The sequence below is a fragment of the Aquarana catesbeiana genome, linkage group LG03, assembly GCF_042186555.1.
Source record: "Aquarana catesbeiana isolate 2022-GZ linkage group LG03, ASM4218655v1, whole genome shotgun sequence".
Lineage (NCBI taxonomy): Eukaryota > Metazoa > Chordata > Amphibia > Anura > Ranidae > Aquarana > Aquarana catesbeiana.
The window spans coordinates 42633532-42660134 of NC_133326.1; the positions used below are offsets into that span (position 1 = coordinate 42633532).

At 39.3% G+C, this 26603-nt stretch overlaps 1 protein-coding gene across 2 annotated transcripts in view; it reads left to right on the forward strand.

Moving 5' to 3' along the window:
- Positions 1-25851, forward strand: part of ACAN (aggrecan) — a 155317-nt gene extending 129466 nt beyond the window's left edge. For both annotated transcript variants that reach the window (XM_073618438.1, XM_073618439.1), the window contains 5 exons: positions 6056-6214; positions 8453-8535; positions 13953-14097; positions 20567-20749; positions 25388-25851. In XM_073618438.1, coding sequence (XP_073474539.1) covers positions 6056-6214; positions 8453-8535; positions 13953-14097; positions 20567-20749; positions 25388-25467 — 650 coding nt within the window. In that variant the 3' untranslated portion in view covers positions 25468-25851. The remainder of the gene's footprint in view (positions 1-6055; positions 6215-8452; positions 8536-13952; positions 14098-20566; positions 20750-25387) is intronic.
- The last annotated feature ends 752 nt before the right edge of the window (positions 25852-26603 follow it).

The following is a 26603-nucleotide window of genomic DNA, read 5'->3' on the forward strand; positions in this document are numbered from 1 at the left end:
GGCCGCGAAGGCAATTGAGGATATAAGTAAAACATAACAAAACACATTTCACAGGGACTAATAAAAAACGGATTGTAGAAGGAACAGTGGTACATATCAGTACCAGAAATACACAATAAATACAGTGTAGGTATATACTGTACCTCAATGGGAGAGAGTAGACAAGATAAAAAAGGGAAAAGGAAGAAAGGAATAGAGAGCAGAAAGAGGGAGAGAAGGGGGTAGCAAACAGTTGGCTATAACAATCAAACATGCTGAGCGTATATAGTGGTGTCTGGAGAATGAACAGTGACATCAATGTTAGACAATATCTCCAAATCCTGAGAAGAGGTCTTGAACTCAAACCAGCAGGCCCATATCTTGGTGAGTTTTGCTGGGGTGATATCTTGCATGAGGTGATATCTTCCATGAGGCAAATATGGTCTACTTGTCGAAGCCACTGTGATATAAGGGGAATTATTGTTTGTCCCCAATACAAGGGTATGAGAGATTTAGCTAAATTTAGTAAGTGAGGAGTAATGAACCGTTTATATTGACTTGTTGGTAAGGTTGAACAGTGGAAAAGGACAGCCTTCCCGGTGGATTAAACAGGTAAACATTGTACACAAGCCTTAAGACCTCATCCATGCTTCCTCTTGTTGACAGAATGTGGTTATTGACACTGAACCAATTCCCTATCATCAAGCTGACCTTACGCCTGTAGATGTTCATTCGAGCATTTGTACAAGAAAGGAATCATTAGTCCAAGCAATTGATGGCACTTTCATGGGCTCAACTAATTTTGAACAACTTTACATTCGAGTACCAGGTCAAAATTTTGATTTTCAATTGGCAGTCTGGATTAATTTTGACAAGTCTTAGCCCCAGGTACATTTTTTCTTGGCCAGTTGCCAATTTAACTAATAGAAATTCGTTTGTTACCATTGGATTCAATAAAAAATGTTCATCCTCATCCTTCGATTTTTTCGCTCACTCTACTAAAGCAAATGTCAAATCAGCTCCTGACTCTTAGATAATTGAATGGACGTTCCGAATACTAGAGCTTTTGAACAAAAACCTACAAATGTATTGAAGGGCACTGGTGTCAGTAGAGTCTTCATGCAGAACCCTCCAGTCTTGAATTTTTTCATTTAGTGATAGGATGATTTTGCCTGGTAAAGTACCCCACACTATACAGTATCAAAATAAATGAAACATGCTTGTCATATGGTCATGCAGTGAGATTTGCAGATCTATATAATTATTTAATTTAAAATAAATGGCAGTTTTTTAGACTATATTTATATATAAAGAACATGTGTGATGTGCCTGAATTTTAATGCTGAATCGCATTTAGGTCCACATTGAATAGTGTGATTTGTAAAACACCAGCATATACTTGGTCAGCAGATAATTGAATTAACAATTAATTAATGAGCACATTTAGGAACTAATAAAAGAAGAAAAAAAATAGAAAATAGACACCTGGCACTGATTTAGTGTTTTTTGGATACTTTTTCTCAGCATTAACCAAAGGTTTACATTGTTATATCAAGTCAGCTAAGCAACAAAAAAAAAACAAGATAAGAAAAGGCATGTTGTTCCATATGATAGAAAAAAATTCTTGACAAACTCTTCTTTATTAAAAAATATATATATATATTTGAACAGGTGTCCTAAAAATTTTGTGTCACAAAAACAAAATCTGCTTCCTTTCAGTAAGACAATGTGCTGGCAGGAAATTGCATTTTTATTTCTGTACTTCAGAAAGGTCAATGTTAATTTGGAGTAATGGAAAAATCTATTCATTCACTCATCTACTTTAGGCAATTGTCTGTTTAGGGGCCATAATGCCCCAGAGGTCAAAATCATTAAATTAATGTTTTAATTTAATAGCTGCTTTATGAAGCACATGGTAACAGTCTATTGTCAAAAATTGCTTCTTTTCATTGTTAGGTTATTTGTGGCGCACTTCCAACAAAAAAACAACTGCATTTCAAATATATGTCGTTCTTTATTGATTGGCTTTAAAAGATAAGAGACTTCAAAACTTTTTATCTTTAACTCACCTTTGTTATGTCTGCCAAGGTCCATAACATTAGCATTTAGGATTACAGTGTTTATAAAAAAAAGACCACTCAACCTACAGTGCTGAAGAAGTCTGACATGTTTCATGCTGAGAAAAAGCACCTATTCATTTGTTTTGTTTGTGCATGTCACAATGCAAAGAACTTGAACTTTGGAAGGAAATTTTCACTTTGCTTAGTGAATGATGATGAAGATATGTTGACTGCCATCATCCAATCATGAGCAAGCAATGTGATTGGCTACTCTTTGCGAAGAGAAGTTTTAATACATTAATTAACCACTTTGGCTCTGGACCAGGCCATTTTTTTGCGCTACAGCACTGCGTTATTTTAAGTGACAATTGCATGGTTGTGCAATGCTGTATCCCAAAAAAAATTATGTCCTTTTTTTCCCCACAAATAGAGCTTTCGTTTGGTGGCATTTGATCACCTCTACGGTTTTTATTGTTTGCGCTATAAACAAAAAAAAACCTACAATTTTGAAAAAATAAATAATTTTTTTTTGCTTTCTGCTATAAAAACATATACGATAAAAAAAATTGTAAAAAATCTAATTTATTCATCAGCTTAGGCCAATATGTATTCTGCTACATATTTTTGGTAAAAATAATCCCAATAAGCGTATATTGATTGGTTTGCACAGAAGCTATAGCAAAATATAGCATCTACAGACTTTGGGATATTTTTCTTTATTTTTTCTTTTTTTTTTTTTTTGATTACTAGTAAAGGCGGCAATCAGCGACTTTTAGCGGGACTGCGATATTGCGGCGGACATATTGGACACCTGACACTTTTATGGGACCAGTGACAAAAAAATGTGCACTGTCACTGTACTAATGGCACAGGCAGGGAAGGGGTTAATAGTATTCAAGTTAATACCAGGGGCGATCAAAGGGTAAATGTGTCCCTAGGGGGTGCTTTCTAACTGTGTGGGGGGTACTTTAACTGTGGGAAGACAGAGATCCGTGTTCCTGCTTAGCAGAAACACAGGATCTCTGTCTTCCCTTCTAGCAGAACGGCAATCTACATTGTTTACAGACAACCATTCTGCCTGTTTCACGAACGATTGGTGGGTCCGAAGGTATGTGATCTGGCACAGAGCAGCCGCCCTGCCACAGTATATGTGCCCGGGGCAGTTGCTAAGCAGTTAAGCTAAGTAAAAAGTGCAAAGTAAACAGCCTATTTTCCTTTAGTAAATTAAACCCCAATGAGTTTATAGTTTTGGGGAAAACAATTCTGGTGCTTAAAAAAAACTATGTCAGAATTCATAATTCTTTTACATATTTGAACAATCTCTTTCCTTTTCAACCCTTTTTATCTCATAAAATATTACTTGTTAGGCATAATTCATGTGTAAAGCGTCAGGCAAGGTTATTACTCCTTTACTTTTTAGTATTGCATGAGTATGTCATATGCCCCGTACACACGGTCGGACATTGATCGGACATTCCGACAACAAAATCCATGGATTTTTTTTGACGAATGTTGGCTCAAACTTGTCTTGCATACACACGGTCACACAAAGTTGTCGGAAAATCCGATCGTTCTGAACGCGGTGACGTAAAACACGTATGTCGGGACTCTAAACGGGGCAGTAGCCAATAGCTTTCATCTCTTTATTTATTCTGAGCATGCGTGGCACTTTGTGCGTCGGATTTGTGTACACACGATCAGAAATTCCGACAATGGATTTTGTTGTCGGAAAATTTTATAGCCTGCTCTCAAACTTTGTGTGTCGGAAAATCCGATGGAAAATGTGTGATGGAGCCCACACACGGTCGGAATTTCCAACAACAAGGTCCTATCACACATTTTCCGTCAGAAAAATCCGACTGTGTGTACGGGGCATTACTGTTTATAATCATCAAAAAAGAATAATATTAGTTTCCTTTAAAATTGGCTTTGAGCATTCATGTCTTGAGTGTCAGGTCAGGATACAAGAATTCCTGAGGAACAAAACAGGCATTTGTTCTGTTGCCATTAACTAACTTAGAAGATACCCTTCAAATGATGACTGCCTCTTGAAGGTTATTTATCATGTCCTCAATAACTAATACCATGGTGCTTCATATAGCTGCAATGGAACCCAGAAGAAAGGAAGGCCTGAATGGGACACCCTCTGCCTGTCCCTAAGACCTTTTGTACAGCATATACATATAGACGTATGTGTGTTTTAAGCATGTAAAGGTCAAAAACAATCACTAAAGCCAAGATTTTGTGATAGTATATTAATTTACAGTAAGGTGGTAAATGCTTTGGTAAAGTTGCTAAATCAAACATTTATTTAGGTATGGACATAATGGGGTTGATTTAGTAAAACTGGAGAGTGCCAAATCTGGTGTAACTCTGCATAGAAACCAATCAGCTTCCAGATTTTTTGTCAAAGCTTAATTGAACAAGCTGAAGTTAGAAGCTACCATGGACAGCTGCTCCAGATTTTGCACTTTCCCGTTTTGGTAAATCAACCCCAATATTTATTCTTCTCCAAACAAATGCTAGTTTGTGGCCACGTCTCTTTATTATTCTCTTATAAATAGGAAGATAAGGTTACATTATGAAATGCCAATGAGTTAATAAATTAAGGAAATACACTTGACATTGTAAATGTCAAATTAGTCAATGTAAAATGTCAGAGTCAATGTCCCGTACTAGTATGTTTTTTTTTTTTTTTTTAATTTTATAATCTTTATTGAAACATATTTCATTTATCATTGACATACAAACAACCATATTCCACATCTCTCTCCCCTCCCCTTTCATTCTAAATATACATATACAAAGAAAAAACAACCTGCTCAAGTGTTTACTATATAGTTATCCCATCTTCTCGTTCTCCTTCTACTCTACTCCTCATTGACCACCTTCTTACTTTTACCACTCCAACCATTTCCTCATTTTATCCTCATATTATCTTAATCCTCTTATTCATTCTTACCCCACTCATTCTCCAATCTTCACCAACATTTCTCTTATTCACTCTTAATCATTCTTTCTTCCTATTTTAATGCATCACATCCTATCCACTTATTCCTTAATGGTAACCCTTTAGTTGGTACTACTGACCATCTCAATCCCTCCCCCCCTTATCCTTCCTCCTTTATACTGATGGCTCATTTCACATTGTTCTCTTTCACATTGTGCTAAGGGGGATATCCCTTTGCGTCCCACCAGGATTTCCAAATCTTCTCCTATTTCTTCATATGTCCTTGTCTAACATATACTGATTTTTACCTAATTCATACCTCGTTCCCACTCTCTACAGGTTTGGGGTAACACCAATTGCCATCTTTGTGCTATCAATTTTTGCAGTTTGAGTACATCCATGATCTCCTTCCCCTTCTACATAACCCAACACACATAACCTTACATCTAGGTTCAGAGACGTCCCAAATACCAAGTTTATAGTTCCAAATTCCTCCCTCCTATACCAGTATAGCTTTGGGCACCTCCAAAACATATGAATAAGATCCCCTTCTGTTTTCCTTGTACTAGTATCTTTGATATTCAGGTACCATCATCATTAATCTTAATCATTATTTACATGTCATTGTTGAATTTTATGATCTTGTGATCATCCTTGAATTTTTTTGATTATGGTGTATGTGCTGTGAAGGCCTCTCTATTGAACACAGTAAAAACTCCAATTGGAAAGTAACTGGCATCGTAAACATCCTACACTAATATTCAATGGGACTAAAATAGTTGCTTGGTAGATTTCTTGATTCTTCAGGGGAACCTGCAGTTGAAACCTCTTCTCTCTTACTTGTGTAAGTCTTGAATCCCTGTATGGCTGAGTAAGGTCATCTGACATCTCTTTTTACTGAACATTTTCAGGTAAAAGACACCTTTTAACTTTGTCTCTGTTACTGACATTTTGTTTTCTACAGGTTTTAAGTTCTGACTGCTGAAAGAAGCTTCAAAGTGGACTCCCAACATCCCAGCTATAGATGTTGTTCCCTCACTTCATTCTTTTCTCTTATATCTCCTAGATGTTGAAGTATGTGATGAAGGCTGGACCAAATTCCAAGGACATTGCTATCAACACTTCTCAAACAGAGAAACCTGGGTAGATGCAGAGAACACGTGTAGAAGCCATCAGTCACATTTATCTAGCATCCTGTCATCTGAAGAGCAAGAGTTTGTAAATGGTGAGCAATGAGTATAAGTATATTTACAACATATATTATTCTACATGTATTCACTTAACTTTACATCAAGAACATGGATATGATATGGTTACAATTTCAGCTTTGAGCTCTGGGCCTTCGTTGCCTATCATACATAGAACAAATAATTTGATTTGCACAAGCAGCCTGTGGACTGAAAAAAAAATTTTCACAATAAAGGTCCATTTTTTGCAGAACTCCAGCTAGGCAACCCCTTTTTTCTCTTTCACAGAGTATCTAGTATCCAACACTCACATTAAAATAATTGTAAACTTTAAATTACAAAAAAACAAGCAAAAAAAATGTCATACTTACCTGCTCTGGGCAATGGGGAAGTCCTAATCCTACTCTTCTGGGGTGCTACACTCATGTGGCCTCTATGTGTTCATTGACACACAGAGCAAGGCTCAGCCCTGCCCTCCGCTCCCTCCTCACGGCCTGTGAGTGACAGAAGCTCCTACTGGTTTGTCTGAGCCAATGAGGAGGGAGAAAGCCGACAGAGCCGCTGTTCTCATGTACATTGCTGGATCGAGATTGAACTCAGGTAAGTACTGCACAGAGAAGGGTTTCACTTTAAAGGCTAAATTCATCTTTTCCAGAAAATCGCTTATGCACTCAAAGGGCCCCAGTAGATAGTAGAAATCTGTGCAGCTTTGTAAAATGATCATTAATTTTATTGTTTTTCCTTTCCTTTCCTCTTTTTGGGGGCCAATTGGGGCCAATTGGGGCTAAAGAAACTACTAGTTAGCAACTCCCACATTCTGCCTTGTTGCTAGGACCTGAAAACTGTTGCTTTTCATACCTGTAATGCTGGGTGTAGGCATCCAACAGTTTTCACATCATTTTTGAAAGCTACACAGCTTTATAATATCTACTTTTACTTTTACTGCATGGGCTATTTTCTGGAAAAAAGAACTTAGCCTTTTCCAAGATAGCAAGGATAACTTGCCACAAACTTGTGGCAGTGTTGAATTGTAAGTCTTGTTAACTTGCTGCACATTTCCACTGTCATGTACACTTGCAGAGCACTTGAAGCACAAGTTCTAGTTGACACTTTTCCAATTTGTAACGTGGCACGTCTCTAGCAAAAGCAAAGTTTCAGCGGTGAGTTTACAGCAAGAGCAATTTAGCTACAGTGACCCCTGTGGTGGGATGACTGTTGCATAACATAACTGAACCAGAACTTGCAGCAGACTTGCAGAATGTTTGCAAAGAAAGATGATCTGGAGTCATGCAATGTGGACTTGCTGCAATTGTGCAACACATTTGTGAAGTCTGGCAAGTCTAGCAACAGCTTAGCAAGTCATTTTCAAACTTGCAGCTCAATTGCTTGCTGTCTGGGTTAAAGACCCACTCCCAGCCATCAGGTTTCTGCTACCTGCTCCAAAGCCACGTGGTCTACGGGTGGTAACATAGCAGCGGCAGTTTGTATACTCTTCCTCTATACACTTTTTTAGGCAACACTTTTTTATGTTTTGGGTGGAGTGGAGAGGGATCAAAACCTCTCTCATTTATATTGTTGTCTATGCCCCCATTGGTGGGGATTCACCCTCTATTTTTATTTTTTGGTTACTACTATTGCCGAAAGTAGAAGAAAATCCAACATTTTGTATTCACCAGCAGTACCATTTAGGCAGTAGTACCATTTATATACTGATAGTTGAATTGTATACCTGAAGTTCAGTTTTAAAGTGTGCATTAATCTGAATGTACAGTATATTGAACTGAATTGCAACACTGTACCAAATAAAAATATCTCTCTGTTGAGTCGATTGAGAATTGCTCTGAAAGACACCCTGCTCTGGAATGGTGATCTGGCAGAAGTGCTTGGCATAGGAACCTTAAACTCGTTGAGGGAACATAAAGGCTTGGTATTATTTTAACATATTGTTCATCTAGGCCATCTCACTTTGCTCTAAAACTTTGATCTAAAAACATAGTCTACTCAAGAAACAAAGTTTACACAAATTAGCTTCCACAATATAAAATGTTTTCCATTTTAGTAAATCTGCCTTTTTTTTTTTTATTTAAAAAGTCTTCCATTAACAGCATAAACAACTTAATTTGAATGTTCATATTCTGTTGTTTTGCCTTGACCTGAGTGACAGCATCCATGACTGCACATAGAATAATTAAAAACATGTGGCTGTTTTAATAATTTCCTGAATTCTCATTGTATCCATTTGAATACATTTATTAACACAATGTAATAAATAACAGGAAATGCACAGGACTATCAATGGATCGGGTTAAATGATAAAACCGTTGAGAATGACTTCCGCTGGTCCGACGGCAATCCTTTGGTAAGTGTTATTTACTTAGGTTTGCATCTAATTAGATATTTTGATTAACATTATAAAAGTCACTTAAAGTCATCAAAAGCAATGAATAACATGTCACAATGTATACATTAGCAAATATGTTTAAAAATTATAATAAAGAATATAGAAGCTTCAGAATTCTACTCTTTGTATTTGCAAACTGGGAATTGGTGGTAAATCCCAATCCACAGTAGCTAATTACACAATCATAACTGGTCCAATAATTTATTGCAACGCATTCCTAATAACTAGCTGTGTAGAAAACCCTCTGATTTTAGTACTTTTAAGGTGCCAGTTTGGGAATATAGAACTAAATATCATAAAATTTCAATCAATTTATTCACTTTACTTTTTGAAATAATTAAAAAATACATATACTAATTCAGCCTCGTCAAGGCTCATCCTCAAGACTTGTAATTACAGTATTGCCTTTTAGTTATGTATAATACTAAAACAGTCTTGGTATGTGTACTTTTTAATTATTTCAAAAAATGATTTTAAAATGATGTGAATAAAGTGATTAAAGTTTTTATAATATTTGTTCTGTGTTCTCGATCTGACATTCTAAAAGTCTCAAAGTCACAAAGTTTTTCTACATAATATCCAATCCTCAGCATGTATATATATATATATATATACACTTATATATATATATATATATATTAGTTAGTTATCAAGTATTATTCATCTTTTCTTGCTAAATTTTGTTTTATGACCAATTGTAATGTAGAAACACTGGGAACAGGGAAATCCTTTGTAAACTCCAATTCATACATTGGTAGGCAGCCTGAACCCCCACCCTTACCCCCACCCATGCCTATATTATGTCTCTGTGTCATGACATTTAAAAACAAACATTTCAAAATTGCACTCCTTCCTATAAGCTGTGGAATGTACTAATGTAAAATGATATCAGAAGGAATTGCAAAATTCTCAAAGAATTCTTTACTTACCTCAAACTCAAAATTGTGATTGGCTTTTTCTTTTTTTATTAAACTACTTCTATACCAATAAAGGGGATCTGTTTTCCAGATATATTATGCATATTAATCTTAAATGCCCAGGAAATCCCTGTGCTTGTTCTTCACTGCTTAGAGCACATACTACAAGATTGTAAAATTTAGCAAGCTTGGGTACAGACACATACTTTGAGAAAAAAAACTATTTAAAATAGCAAATTAATTAAACACTCCAAAAAAATATTGCATTCTTGCATACGTACAAATTTTTGCAGATCAACACTGAACAGTGAATTAATACATTACCAGAATCTTTAAAATTTGAAATATAAAATGCAGCGCTTTTGGAACCTCGGCCCCCCAGGATCACCTATGGGAGTGGACATTCAACTAGTGAGTCAAACATGGTGAAAATAGTGGTATGCAAATAAACACTGAGAGTGATATGTGCATAGATACTAGCAAGAAGACTCATATGTGTGTAACATAAACGCATGAGAAAATCACATGTACAAGTGATAAACAAACTAAAAAATAAAAATGATAATAAATCTATGGTAAACAAAGAGCACATCTAAGAGCTCCTCTGTGTGGTGCTGTATAGTCTATTCAGAAAAAATATTTTGAAAGATGTTTCTTCTGGTGTTGACAAATATGAGGAAGCAGACTTCTCCATGCAGTAACCACAGGTGTGTATATGGAACAACAGAGGGAATGGATACTCTTACCCTAAAGTGTGGATACACACGCCGTACGGTGGTGGGTCAAACAGGCATCAAACAGTAGTCTCCAACGGACTCTCCAAACGGGACCTTTGTGGTACAATGGTGTGTACCTGCGTCCACATCAGACAGGATGGATGATGGATACCTCACCCTGGGGACAACCGCTGGCAGGTATTCTCAAACTGGATTAGGCTGACAAGAGTTTGTAGTCCTCACACCGACATCACACCGACATCCAATCAGCAGCATAAATCATGAAAAAAAGATGGAAAGAAAAGGGCTTCCATATAGTGCAGATGAATCCAAGGTAAAAAAAAGATTTATTTAATCGATAAAAAAGCAAGAAACAAAAAATAAAAATGTACAGACCATCAATCACGATGAGTACATGGAGTGATCACAAAGTATAAAAAGAACAGCGTGGTATAAAAAGCGCAACAGGCTATAAACCCAACATGTTTCGAACGAGAGTTCTTCTACTTTGCTCCAATGTCCACCAGACACAGCGGATTGCGGATCCTGGTACATGGGGCCCAGTGATTATGCAATGTTCACAGCTGTCATGAATTCATTCATGACAGTTGAAAACTTTGCTCTTACAATGATCTTTATTGTTGCAGCAAACAAAGTGTAAAAAAAAAAATCCATGATGACCCCCTAAAAGTAGTACAGTGTTACTATTGAACTACTCTGATGAAAGAAAAAATGTAAAAAAAAAATTTAAATGCTTAACCACTTCAATACAGGGCACTTTCACCACCTTCCTGCCCAGACCAATTTTCAGCTTTCAGCGCTCTCATACTTTGAATGACAATTACTCAGTCATGCAACACTGTACAAAACTAAATTTTTATCATTTTTTTCTTTTGTTGGTATTAGATCACCACTGGGTTTTTTATTTTTTGCGATATAAGTAAAAAAAGAGCGATTAATTTTGAAAAAATAAACACTTTTTTTTAGTTTCTATTATAACATTTTGAAAATAAGTAGTTTTTGTGCATACATTTGGGCCAAAATTCATACTGTTACATATCTTTGGTAAAAATAACCCAAATTTATAGAGTCTACAAACTTTGGTGCCAATCATTAAAAATTGATCACACCTGATCAACCCTGAAGTACTGACAGATGTACTGATCTAATTTCTTGGGGCCTTGAAATGTCAGGACAGTACAAATACCTCCCACATGACCCCTTTTTGGAAGGTAGACAGTCCAGGGTGTTTAGTAAAAGGGAAGGTGAGTTATTTGAAGTTGTCATTTTTTTCCCACAATTCTTGGGAAAATTAAGAATTTTTTTTTCTTTACACAAAATTGCCATAATAACAATTTATTTCTCACACACAGCATATGCATACTTGCAATTACACCCCAAAATACATTCTTCTACTCTTCCCGAGTATGGCGATACCACATGTGTGAGACTTTTACACAGATTGGCCACATAGAGAGGCCCAACATGCAGGGAGCACCTTCAGGCGTTCTAGGAGCATAAATTACACATATAATTTCCTGACTACCTATCACATTTTTGAAAGCCCTGGAGCACCAGGACAGTGAAATTACCCACAAAATGTCCCCATTTTGGAAAGCAAACACCCCAACATATATTCTATAAGGCATAATGAGTCTTTTGAAAATGTCATTTTTTTCTACATGTTTTTGAAAAATGTGGAAAGAAGATGAAAACTTTTTTTTTTTCTTACACAAAGTTGTTAATTTATAGGATTTTTCTAACACATAGCATGTTAATAGCAAAAATTACACCCTCAAATACATTCTGCTACTCCTCCTGAGCATGGCTATACCACATGTGTGAAAGTTTTACACAGCCTGGCCACATACAGAGGCCCAACATCTAAGTAGCACCTCAGACGTTCTAGGAGCATACATTACATATCTAATTTCCTGACTACCTAGCACACTTTTTAAGGCCCTGGAGCACCAGGACAATGGAAACGCCCACAAAATGACCCCATTTCTGAGAGCAAACACCCCAACTTATATTTTATGAGGCATTGGCTGCAGATAGGTACTTAGGTACTCTGATGGACTGGAGACAGGTACTTGGGTACTTCTGATGTGCTGGAGACAGATACTCGGGTACTCTGATGGGCTGCAGATAGATACTCAGGTACTCTGATGGGCTGGAGATAGGTACTTGGGTACTGTGGGCAGGAGAAAGGTACTCGGGTACCCTGATGGGCTGCAGATAGGTACTCAGGTACTCTAGGCTGGAGTAGGGTACTCAGGTACTCTGGGCTGGAGACAGGTACTCTGATGGGCTGGAGACAGGTACTCAGGTACTCTGATACGCTAGAAATAGGTACTCAGGTACTTTGGGTCGAAAACAGGTACCTGGGTACTCTGGGCTGGAGAGAGGTACTCGGGTAAACTGATGGTCTGCAGATAGGTACTCAGGTACTCTGGTCTGGAGACAGGTACTCGGGTACTCTGATGGGCTAGAGAAAGGTACTCGGGTACTCTAGGCTGGAGACAGGTACTCGGGTATTCTGGGCTGGAGACAGGTACTCGGGTATTCTGGGCTGGAGACAGGTACTCGGGTACTCTGATGGTCTCCAGATAGGTACTCACATGCCCTGGGCTGGAGACAGGTACTCGGGTACTCTGATGGGCTGGTCAACGGTCCTCTGATGGGCTGGTGACAGGTGCTCTTTATTACTGGGGCAATCTGTGTTTTTTTACCGTGCACTCTAAATCGGTAACTTGCTGTTACCGCAATCTCCTCCTTACACAGGATCAGTGTGTGAGGAGGAGAACCCGGTAACAGCTAGTTACCACGGTTTAATGACATTTGTGACCAGCTGTGATTAGACACAGCCGGTCACGTGGTAAAGAGACATTTTCATTGGCTCTTTACCCTGATTGGGGATAGGCTGTGTTCCGAGGGACACGTCTCCTCCCCAATTGCCGTGCTGCACGCCCCCGGTGGCGCGCACAAGCGACGTGCACAAAGACAGTGCTTTGATTAGACACAACCGGCCACATGGTAAAGAGCCATTTTCATTGGATCGGGGATAGGCTGTGTTTTGAGGGTCATGGCTCATTCCCGATCGCCGCACGAGAGCTGCAAGAATGGACGGATGTCGTAAGACGCCCACCCAGAGGGAGGAAAGGTTTCTGCTGGTGTCATTTTACAATGCACAGGTAGGGAAGGGGTTAAAAAAATGTAATAAAAAAGTATTTATTTAACATACTGTCACCAGTCTGTATCCCTGATCACTGCCACATCAGTCATATAATAATGCTGTACTGCACTGGTGACAGTATGCAAAAAAATGTAAATGTAAATAATAGCAGAGTTCACCAATGGCAGAATGTGTGGAATTTTATTGACAGGGTAGCAAATTTCAGATGCAGGTAGAAAAAAATATAGTTGTCAAGCAGTACTTTGAAGAATAAATTGTTATTATAAATTGTTAGGAAAGATGCAGTCCTACATGAAAAGTAACTGTCGGAAAAACTGATTGATACGCCATCAAGACTACAACATAGGAATAAAATGAAGTATGCTGGCAAATGGTTCTTTTATGTGCCATGTGTATGAGTTTTTTTATTGCCTTTTTGTGAAATTTGTATAGTTGCATAGATTCATTTAATGCTGTCTTATAATATGTAATAGGAATAACAACAACAACATTAATATGTTCTAACTTACTAAAATGTTTGTTTTTTTCTTTGTTTTTGGCTACTAGCAATATGAAAACTGGAGGCCAAACCAACCAGATAACTTCTTTGCCACAGGAGAGGACTGTGTGGTGATGATTTGGCATGAGAGGGGAGAGTGGAATGACGTGCCCTGCAATTACCATCTGCCATTTACTTGCAAGAAAGGAACAGGTAATGTACTACATATTGGACTAGTGGACGAAACGTAAATTAGGATTCCTGGTCACGCCAACAAATTATATGTGACTTTTGATTTTCTAAACTGTACTTTAAAGGGGAGCTCCACCTAAAAGGGGAAGCTCCACTTGTTTGCTTCCTCCCCCCCTCCGATGCCACATTTGGCACCTTTCGGGAGGAAGCGGGTACCTGCTCCTACTCCTGGGGGACTTTGCCACGGTCATGCGCAGTAGGGGGCCGGTTAGTTTCCCTTACAAGGCATGGTGACGGCAGCACCCTACAGCCGATTTAAAAATCGGCTGGGGTGCAGACATCACGGGATCCCTGGACAGGTAAGTGTTCTATTATTAAAAGGCAGCAGCTACAGTATTTTACTTTACATTTTTTGGTGGGGGGCAGAAGTTCTGCTTTAAGTCAGATAGGAGCCCGTGCACCCCTCTTTATTATGTTTTTTTCAACTTACCATACCTTTTTTTAAGCAATCTTGGGTCCGATCATATGACATCACAGATCTTCTTCCGCCTCTCCTTCCTCCAAGAATGGGTGGGAACTAAATGCTGCAGAGAGAGGTGCCACATTATTAATTGCAGCATTCTCCTGTGGGGTCCAGGGCCACCTGATGACGTTCCCCCAAGGGGCAAGTCCTTAATATCCTGGGCTCACAGGAAGTAAGTTCTACTTCTACTAAGTTCCTATTTTCCTTACTGTCTGTGTTTTAGCGAGATTATTGTGTAACACAAGAGTTGCTGCTATACTCCACTATACCCCACTATACCGTACTAATTGTACTAAAATGGAGAGAGTAAAAGTGGCATCAGTGGACTGAGTTACTTTATTCAATCAGTTCTTGCCCAAACTAGCTTTATGCTTAGATTTCTTACAGTGTGGAGGGGAACTGCTGCATTTAAATTTAAATTAAAGCACCCAAAAGGGGAAGTTCCGCTTGTTTGCATCCCCCCCCTTGACTGCCATATTTGGCACGTTTTTGGGGGGGAGGGGAGAGCGGGTACCTGGTATTGACACTGCGCTATGGTGATCTGGGCTGGAAGTTTGTCCCCCCTTCATAAGTCCCAGAAGACTGCGAAACCATTCACAATGTGCAGTGCTGCTTGCGCATGCACAGTAGAATACCGGCCGTGAAGCCACAAGGCTTCCCTGCCGGTTTCTCTTACTTAAGATTCGTCACCGAAGCCAATTGAAGAATCAGCTCAGGTGAGAACATCACTGGATCCCTGGACAGGTAAGTGTCCTTATAATAAAAATCAGCATTACAGTAGTTGTAGCTGCTGACTTTTAGGGGGAGCCTGGAACTCCTCTTTAACTTTCACATTAATAGGCATAAAAGTGATCCCATGATTCTGCACTTACCCATTGTTATTGATCAGGAGAGACTTCAGGAACTTAATGTGTCCAGTCTGGAGGAAAGATGGGAAACGGGAGACATGACTGAAATCTTTAAATACATCAAGGGGGTGAATAAGGTTCAGGAGGACAGCATTTTCAATATGACGCCAAGAACACGGGGACATGACTTCAAACTAGCAGGAGGAAAGTTGAAAACTAATCTTAGAAAGTATTATTTTACCCAAAGAGTGGTTAATGCTTGGAATAGCTTTCCAGCAGAAGTAGTGAGTCAGTCAACAGTAAGTGGGTTCAAACAAGCTTGGGACAAACATAGATCTATACTCAGACTAGAAAAAAGCTGAAAAAACAAATACATGTAACACAAATTGGAAAGCTCCCATTGCCTCAATTGTCACGTATCATTTGAAAGTTGTATTATAAATACTATTGTTTTTAATATTATTACTATTCTTTTGCCTCCTCCTACCCTGTTTCCCTGAAAATAAGACCTAGCGTGATTGTCAGTGATGGCTGCAATATAAGCCCTACCCCCCAAATAAGCCCTAGTTAAAGTCCTTGTAGGTCTTATTTTCAGGGTAGGGCTTATTTTCGGGGAAACAGGGTAGGGCTTATTTGGGGGGTAGGGCTTATATTGCAGCCAGCACTGACAATCACGCTAGGTCTTATTTTCGGGGAAACAGGGTACTACTACTACTCTTAATAAACACCACTGCTACATGGTCCTTTAGACAGTTTTTGTGTAAAATCACAAACCAGTCACAAAGACTAGGTCAAAAAATTTAAAAATGTGTTCAGCTAACCTCAATGCCCCTTGAAAACAGATACCAGGGTCTTCCATCAGGGCCAGATTTCTGCATATCCAACATGTGCCATGGCCTAGGATGGCATGGCTCCCATACAATAACCATGTATAACAAAAGGTTCCACACAAGCCATCCTGTCAGTGTTATGCTGCAACATCCTCTACTGTCATGGCCCAGTTTGGGTATTTTTGTTGGTGGAATAGTGTATAAAGTAATTATGGTTTGTACACCCTGCTTTAGAAGGAGTCAGTTTGCCTATTCATGTAGATTTCAGTTCTAGAAATAGTCATGGAGAAGGGAAATTGTCTTTTTGGACCCTGCTTGGAAGGGCCTTGTGTTGCTAAGACTTCTGATCTCATTAGTGGTGTACTAAGGCTAGTCAGTTAATAAGGATTGGAAGGGGCAGCACATGACAATTGGCCTAAGGAAAGAAAAGAGGTGTAACTCTGGCCTTGCATGTGGTGCACCAAAAAAGCAGTCAAACTGATTCCTCATAGACATCTTTGTCCCAGCACATATGCTGACTATACAACAGAAGATTTTTGAGCAATTTTAACTTCTTTACACCAGCTAAAAAATGTAATTGATAAGTGTAGCCTACCATTATCTCTGCTTGTTGATGATACGTTGCTCTGTTTTTTTTTTTTGCTATCAGAACCAGGTTGAAAATGTTTAAAATTGCTAAACATGCCTGTGTATGGCCAGCCTTAGCCTAGAATGATACCTTTTCAGCAGAAGATTTAAAGAGCAGCTTCACATGTGACTTAAAAAAAAAATACAATTTTGCAAGCACTATTGTAGGTGACAGTGAAATATTCCTCTCACCTAACCTTCCTGGTACAGCAGCAATTCCTTTTTGACTTCTTCCCATGCTTCTTTTTATACAATGTCTGACAAAGAGGAGAGCCTTGTGCCACTTTCAAAAGAAACAACTTGTTTTGCTAAAAGAAAATCCGCTGCTACGCTGTTGCCAAGCACTAGAGATTTGGCAAAGCCATGCCTAGTATACAAATATGCTGACCGGAACATTCTGAGAAAGGTAATCAGAAGACATTGTATAGGTATTTACAAAAACTTTAATTAAGGCTGCCGTTACTTATAAAGTACCACAAGATCTGTGACAGTCCAATAATTCATTTTATCTTACATGGGAGGCAAAGCGAACTAAAGCTATTGGAATGCTCATTAGCTTAGCAACGTGTAGTCTTGCCAACAACTTGACGCTTATGCCAAGCTACTGCTTGTGGCCCTTTATTTTATGGACATCCTTTACAGTTCTACAGCACTCGGGAAAACTCACGCTTATTTAATTTTAATGCCTTATCCCTGGGGTTGTATACCACTATTCTGCCACAACAATATATATATATATATATATATATATATATATATTACACGCAACACTTGGCTTGCTCCCTGCTGATGGTGGCTTGCATGTGGATTTTGTGAACATAAGTGAAATTTTGAACTAAAGTGGAGAGTTAATAACCAGGAGTTGTGCTTTTGACTGCTACTGCTTGCAAGTGTTGTTTGGGGTGTTTATTTTTTTTTTTTTTCTCCTTTATTTGATACGTTTGGTAGCAGTTTATAAAATCCTTTTTTTCCCCTCCTTTTTTCTGACACTTTTTAACCACTTCCCGCCCGCCCACCATCATATGACGTCCTGGACTTTGGGCGGGTATATCTGAATGATGCCTGTAGTTACAGACATCATTCAGATATTGCCGGTTTCAGCCGGCAAATCTCTACACCATAGGAATGATCATAGTGGCCGTTCCGCCGCTTGATCGTTCCTATGGGAGGCGAAAGGGGACGTCCCCCCCCTTCCGCCGCCCTCCGCCAGCGCGGGATGTAGATCATAGAGATTTCCGGCGGACCATATGGTCGCCGGCGTCTCTATGATCATCGGAGGCCGGGCGCGATGTTATGATGTCACGCCTGGCCTCTCCATTCAAAAAAATGGCACCGCTTCGGCTGGGAAGCAGTGATCATTTTTTTTTTTTTTTTAATTATTTCAGGCTTCCCAGCCTAGTGGTGAGATATGGGGTCTTATTGACCCCATATCTCACTATTAAGAGGATCTGTCATGTTATATTCCTATTACAAGGGATGTTTACATTCCTTGTAATAGGAATAAAAGTGATCAAAAATGTTTTTTTTTTCAAAAAAGTGTCAAAATAAAAAAAACAAAATATAATATAATAATCAATAAAAAATAAAAATTAAAAGCGCTGCTGTCCCCGTGTGCTCGCACGCAGAAGCGAACGCATACGTAAGTCCCGCCCACATATGAAAACGGTGTTCAAACCATACATGTGAGGTATCGCCGTGAACGTTGGAGCGAGAGCAATCATTTTGTCACTAGACCTCCTCTGTAACTCAAAACATGTAACCAGTAAAAAAATTTCAAGCGTCGCCTATGGGGATTTTTAAGTACCGAACATTGGCGCCATTCTACGAGCGTGTGCAATTTTGAAGCGTGACATGTTAGGTATCTATTTACTCGGCGTAACTTTATCTTTCACAATATGCAAAAACATTGGGCTAACTTTACTGTTTTGTTTTTTTTTTAAACACAAAACTGTTTTTTTCCCAAAAAAAACGCGTTCGAAAAATTCCTGCGCAAATACCGTGTGAGATAAAAAGTTGTAACAACCGCCATTGTATTCTCTACAGTCTTTGCTAAAAAAACATATATAATGTTGGGGGGTTCTATGTAATTTTCTAGCAAAAAAATGATGATTTTTACATGTAGAAGAGAAATGTGTTTAATGTTGAGAAATGTAAAGTTGTGCACTTGGGGGCTAAGAATATGCATACATGCTAGGGGGAGTACAACTGAGGGAATCCGTGGTGGAGAAGGATCTGGGGGTTTTGGTAGATCATAAACTCAATAATAGCATGCAATGCCAAGCTGCGGTTTCCAAAGCTAGCAAAGTACTTTCTTGTATTAAGAGAGGTATGGACTCTAGAGAGAGAGATATAATTTTGCCCCTGTACAGATTATTAGTAAGACCTCATCTGGAATATGCAGTTCAGTTTTGGGCACCAGTTCTCAAAAAGAATATCGGGGAACCGGAGAAAGTGCAGAGAAGGTCAACCAAACTGATAAGAGGCATGGAGGAGCTCAGCTATGAGGAAAGATTAGAGGAACTGAATTTATTCACTCTTGAGAAGAGGAGAATAAGGGGGGATATGATAAACAGGTTCAAATATATAAGGGGTCCATATAGTGAACTTGGTTTTGAGTTATTCTCTTTACGGTCAACACAGAGGACAAGGGGGCACTCTTTACGTCTAGAGGAAAAGAGATTTCATCTCCAAATATGGAAAGGTTTCTTCACAGTAAGAGCTGTGAAAATGTGGAATAGACTCCCTCCAGAGGTGGTTCTGGCCAGCTCAGTAGATTGCGTTAAGAAAGGCCTGGATATTTTCCAAAATGTACATAATATAACTGGGTACTAACATTCATAGGTAAGGTTGATCCAGGGAAAATCCAAATGCCCCATGGTCTAATGAGTTTGGTGTGGTGGAACCCAACTGGCATGCACAAAGCTGTGTCCTTAAACCCATGGAACACCTTTAGAATGAACTGGAAAGTAATTTGCCACCTACGTCCTCTCATACAGCATCTGACACCTAACGTCATAAATGCGGTCTCTGTGAATGGGCACCAATTCCCACATGTACACTCTAAAGTCTTTTGGGAAGCCTTCACTGCTTTATGAATGGAGAAGGTGGACCTTTCATTCATCCTGTTCTTCATTCATGGAGCACTTTTCACTGATGGAAGCTAGTATAGCTATAATATAGCCTGCTTCTATGAATGGAGGCAGGGGGTGGAAAGGACGGGTAAAGTCAGCACTCTTGATGATTGCCTGTGACAGGTTCAACCAATTGCGTTAACCTCTGCAGCGCCAGAAGAAAATGGTTGTGGGGTTATGGCGGGCAGAGAACTTCGAAGAGAACAGCCAGCAGTACAAGGGACACTTTATGTTGACTTCAGGTACTGTCCCTTGTGCTGATTATTTTTTTATAGTTTAAAATAAACCTAGGCTTTAATGTTGTGTGTTCCTAAATGGGAAATGCCCTTGCTTACTGTGTATATCCAAGATAGGAAGTGAGGAGACACTAGGCAAGGAAGGAAGCCAAGGAAAACGCTGGAGCTTGGTGGGGGTAAGTAGAACTTGGATTTTTTTTTTCAACAGAGGAAGTAGAGGGAACTCAAAATATAGCTCCACTTTTAACTGTCAGAGAAATTCCTGTAAATCTAAATACTCAATCTTCTGTTCTAGTGGCTTGCGGAGATCCTCCAGTGGTAGAGAATGCATATACCCTAGGAAGGACGAAAGAACGGTATGAAATCAGCTCCTTAGTCCGGTATCAGTGTAATCAAGGATTTTTACAGCGTCATGTTCCTATAATCCGATGCCTATCAAGTGGGCAATGGGAAGAGCCACGGATACAGTGCATAAATCGTAAGTTTTGAATACAGATATCATGCTTTCCACTCATTTCTGTTATTCTGTATACTGATCTCTTGCAGCATGCGTATGTCTACACCTATTGCAAACACGTGTGTTTCCACAAACTTAATTAGCTCTGTGAAAACTGCTAATTCACAGTTCTGGCACTGATCCTAATGATGCCGTTATTATTTCTGCTAATAGTAGGTTGTGTAAACTGGAGCCAAACTCTGTTATTTATATATTAGCTTTTTTAGTTTCTATGCACAATGCATATTATGCATTGCTTCTATATTGTACATAGTATTGTACATAGTAAGTGAATTTATTTATTTTGAGCTGTCACAGTATTATTTTTGAAACAAAAGAAACCATAGGTTGAGTCCATCAACATAAATGCTAATTAATCGCTCTCATTTTGTCAGCGGGGGATACTGACTTCATGCAAGTTTCATCATTATTCTTAAATTAGCAGATCATTTCTCCCCGGTGTGCCATGTGCACATTTTGGGCTAGTTTTGTGCAAAGGGTGATTTGAAGCAGCAATACTATGTATTCAGGTTGCAAGTGATTTAATTGCACAACAACCCCTGTAATTTCTTGATTCATCATCAACCAATTACCATAGCAGGTACTAAAGCATGGGCAGGCTGCCATGACCTGGTAGACTGTACTAAGTTTCTTTAGAGCAATAGACTGCCAGGAGCTCAGGCTTGCTGTACATAGAAATGAATAATACTAGTAAACGTGCGCCCTTTTATTAAAATGTATGGGAGTGGGTGCATTTGTAGTAATATTGCTAGCGTTTTTTTTTTGTTAATGTAAAAGCATAGTTAGCTTTGTGTACATCTGTAGTATATAAGTGATCTATCCAGGAGAAGAATGGTCACAGAAAGAAAAGGAGAGTGGCATCTACGGAACGGGAGAGGAATAACAATGGAGGAGAGGGGCATGGATAGAAATCAGAATCTCAGGGAGAAAAAGGGCAGACAGTTGTTCTAGAGCTTAGTAAATGAGGGGGAGCCCTGCTGACTTTTATCATCCAATCATGTGCAAGCAAAAATGCATTTTTTTTTTTTATATTCCTTGCATGTGATTGGATACTCTTTGCAAATTGAAGCTTTGCCTCATTTACTAAGCTCTGGGGCAACTGCACTTGCAGGGTGCAACTGCACTTGCAGGGTGCAACTGCACTTTGCAAAGTGCACAGCCTATTTGCCTTTAGCAAATGAACCCCATTGGGTCACATAGTAACTGTTGTTTCTCCCTCCTGTGGGCAGAAGGACAGAAAGTTGAGGTGTAATGGCATAATGTAACGGTAATATAATATAGGGTAATGGCAATGTAATGGTGTAATGCAGTGGGCTTTAAACTGTGGCCCTTTGCTTGCCTTTATCTGGCCCTTTGGGCACTTTTGACATCAACAATGGGGCATCATTTTTGTTACTGACATCGATATTGGGGTACTAATTCTTCCACTGACACCAATAATGGGGCACCATTTCTCCCACTGACATCAACATGGCACCATTCCTCCCCCTAGTACCAAATATGGGGCACTTAATGCCACTGATGCCAGGACAATTTCTGCTTTGTTTTTCATGCCAGGACAATTTCAACTCCCACTGGCCACAGTGTGGCCCCCTAAAGTCTGAAGGACAGTAAAATGGCCTTTTTCTTAGAAAGTTTGAAAACCCCTGGTGTAATGTATTGGTGTAATGGCATGGATGAATGACACTGGGGGAACTTTGGGTCACATACCCAGATAGCAAGGAAAACCTGCCACACATTTGTGACAGTGTTGAATGGTAAGTCTGTTAACTTGCTGCACCATTTCACTGGCATAGCACTTGAAGCACAAGTTCTAGTTGACATTTATCCAATTTGTAGCAAATTTGCGTGGCAAGCCTCTAGCAAGAGCAAAGTTGCAGTGGTGAGTCTACAGCAAGAGGTCTGCCAGTCTACAGCATGACAATTCAAGCCCAGTGACCCCTGTGGTGGGATGACTATTGCACAACATAACTGAACCAGAACTTGCAGCAGACTTGCAGAATGTTTGCAAAGGATGTTGATCTGGAGTCATGCAATGCGGACTTGCTGCAATTGTGCAACAAACTTGTAAAGCCTGGCAAGTCTAGCAATAGCTTAGCAAGTTATTTTCAAACTTGCAGCACAATTGCTCGCTATCTGGGTAGTTACTGCTGTTCCTCTGTCCTGGGGACAGAAGTAGACAAAGTGGAGGAGTAGGACAGCCTGCAATGCATCGCTAGAGATGAAAGTGCTGTAGTCAATAAATAAAATATTCAGAATTAACCACTTAAGGACCGGAAGGATTTACCCCCTTAATGACCAGGCCATTTTTTGCGATACAGCACTGCGTCACTTTAACTGACACTTGCGCAGTTGTGCGATGCTGTACCCAGACAAAATTGGCGTCCTTTTTTTCCCACAGATAGAGCTTTCTTTTGGTGGTATTTGATCACCTCTGTGCTTTTTTTTTTAAGCTATAAACAAAAAAAGACCAAACAAAATTTTTTACTTTTTGCTATGATAAATATCCCCCCAAAAAATGTAGAAAAACACATTTCTTCATAATTTTAGGCCGATATGTATTCTTCTACATATTTTTGGTAAAAAAAAAATCACAAGAATGCCCCGTACACACGGTCGGATTTTCCGACGGAAAATGTGCGATCGGAGCGTGTTGTCGGAAATTCCGATCATGTGTGGGCTCCATCGGACTTTTTCCATCGGATTTTCTGACACACAAAGTTTGAGAGCATGCTATAAAATTTTCCGACAACAAAATCCGTTGTCGGAATTTCCGATCGTGTGTACACAAATCCGACGGACAAAGTGCCACGCATGCTCAGAATAAATTAAGAGACGAAAGCTATTGGCTACTGCCCCGTTTATAGACCCGACGTACGTGTTTTACGTCACCGCATTCAGAACGATCGGATTTTCCGACAACTTTGTGTGACCGTGTGTATGCAAGACAAGTTTGAGCCAACATCCGTCGGAAAAGATCCATGAATTTTGTTGTCGGAATGTCCGATCAATGTCTGACCATGTGTACGGGGCATTAGAGTATATTGATTGCTTTGCGCAAAAGTTATAGCGTCTACAAAATAAGGGATAGATTTATGGCATTTTTATTATTTTTTAAACTAGTAATGGCGGTGATCAGCGATTTGTAGCAGGTTTGCAACATTGCGGCGGACAGATCGTGACACTTTTTTGGGAATATTGACATTTATACAGCGTTCGGTGCTAAAAATAGCCACTGATTACTGTATAAATGTCAACTGACAGGGAAGGGGTTAACACTAGGGGGCGATCAAGGGGTTAAGTGTTCCCTAGGGAGGTGTTTCTAACTGAGGGGGAGTGTACTGCCTGGAGGAGGAGACAGATCGCTGTTCCTAATCACTAGGAACAGCAGATCTGTCTCCCCTCCCCTGACAGAACGGAGATCTGTCTGTTTACATTGACAGATCCCCATTCTGGCTCTCTCAGGAGCGATTGCGGGTGGCCAGAGGACATCGGGTCTCCCTAGTGGTCTTAAAACAGTCGACGTATAATAACGGCAATTTGCCCAGGAGATCCAACCTCCCGCAGTATAACTGCGGCGGCTGGTCCTTAACTGGACTGCACAGAGCCTGCAGCATACAGCCAGTGGAGTAGGAGGATACTGCAATAGAGAACGTATAGAGTAGAATGTGTGTAAGGTCCCTTTAGTACTAGAAACAAGGAATAGAGAGCAGACAGAAAATGTCCTCTTTATTTTATAAAGGAGGAAAAACTAAGGGAACGTAAAGGAGGTCTACTTAAAAAAAAAAAACTCAGCAGCCAGTGAGTTTGGTAATTCAGAGAAGTTACTTAAATATGTATTCTGCTGCTCCAGGTGGGTCTACCACACAGTCCCTTTCACCTCCTGTGTATTCAGGTGCAAGCACCAGTCATCCAGCCATATGGAACAAATGTAATAGGATCCAAAGGGCTGCACATTTAAAAACTGTGTCTACTTTACTACTATTCTTCAAAACACCATATACAGCAAAAGTGGGACACCGTGGAAGCGAGGAAACGCAGTCAACGCATTTCGTGCTGCTAGCGCTTATTCGTTAAATCACAAATAACTGCTGCGTTTTGAAGATTAGTAATAAAGTGGATGCAGTTTTCAAGCGTGCAGTTCTATTGCATTTGTTCTAGAGACGTTTCTTGCAGGATCCATGGGGCCTCCAGTTGGGCATCCACCAGGGACTTTACCGGGGATGTTTGTTTGTTCAGGACAGACCACTCAAATCAGAGACTGTGCCCAGCAAACCGGGATGAATGGAAACCTTAAACTTGTATTTTTAGAAAGTAAGGTTAGCAATGGCAACTCACATATTTATTTCAGCGTGGGTTTCCTTAAAAAAAAATCAAAGAATAAATAAAATAAAAAAAGAGCAAACATTTTCTCGGCAGTTAAACTGTATTATTTATAGCACGTTACAAATTACAAATGTGTTTTAATATTTATTCTTCTAATAATGATTTTCGGTGACCAATTCCAAACTGGCAAATCATAACACCTTCCATAAAACTTTTTGCTCACTATTTTTTTCTTTTTTTTTTTCTCTTTTCTCTTTATTTATTTCCCTGCAGCTTCCACTTACAGACACAGGAGAAGCCCCAGAAGGCGACCGAAATTGGCTGAAAGAGATACACAAAATAAGGCCCATTAAAAGGAAACTGACAAAAAAATATTGTAAAGAACATTTATATTAACAATGTCAATTTGTTTTTGTTTTGTCATGTAAGGAGTTTATATTGAAGAAAAAGCCAAGTTGTATATAAAAAAAAAAAAAAGCACCAAAGCAAATTAGGTTTAAGCATTTTACTAACGGTCAATGAAGTGCCTTTGTCAGGAACCCTGTTGTGCCTTTCATAATGGAGGGTGGAAAAGAGCTGATTGGATACACAATGGCTATATGAAGCCACAAAGACTATTTTTTTCCAATGTTTTAAATATAATGTGACAATAATGTGATATTTTTATTATTTAAACTCCAGGCTGGCCGAATTTAATGAAGTAATATAAATATATTAAACGTTACAAATACATTGCACATCAAGGACCTTGAATAAAAGAGAAAAAAAAATTGTGAACAATTGCTGAATGTATCTCAAATGTGAGAGGACAAAGGGGTGGGGTGAGTGAGCGATTGAAGAGACAGGGTCTGTTCACACATGCTTTTGACTGGAATGTAAACTCACATAAAGCACTTTTTGTATATTGTTTCAGCTATATGTTACAATATGCAATGATGTAGAGCCCTCTCCCACCACACTCATCACCCAGAGTTTACTGATGTCACTTTCAGTAAACCTTTGCTAAGAGTGGTTGTCAGAGATCTGCGTGGGCAGGCCCATACCTCCCAACAGTCCCAATTTAGCAAGACAGTTCCAATATTAATGAATAAAAATATGATCAAAGTCTTTGGATTTTTAATGTGGTTTAAAAGATTGCCTTTTTAGACCGTACAATATTGGGGGGTATATACACTATATTGTCAAAGGTATTGTGACACCTGCCCTTACACGCACGTGAACTTTAATGGCATCCCAGTCTTAGTCCGTAGGGTTCAATATTGAGTTGCCCCACACTTTGCAGCTATAACAGCTTCAACTCTTCTGGGAAGGCCGTCCACAAGGTTTAGGAGTGTGTCTATGGGAATGTTTGACCATTCTTCCATCTGTGAGGTCAAGCACTGATGTGGAGGAGCAGGCCTGGCTCTCAGTCTCTGTTTTAATTCATTCAAAGGTGTTCTATCGGGTTGAGGTCAGGACTCTGGGCAGTATAGTTCCTTCACCCCAAACT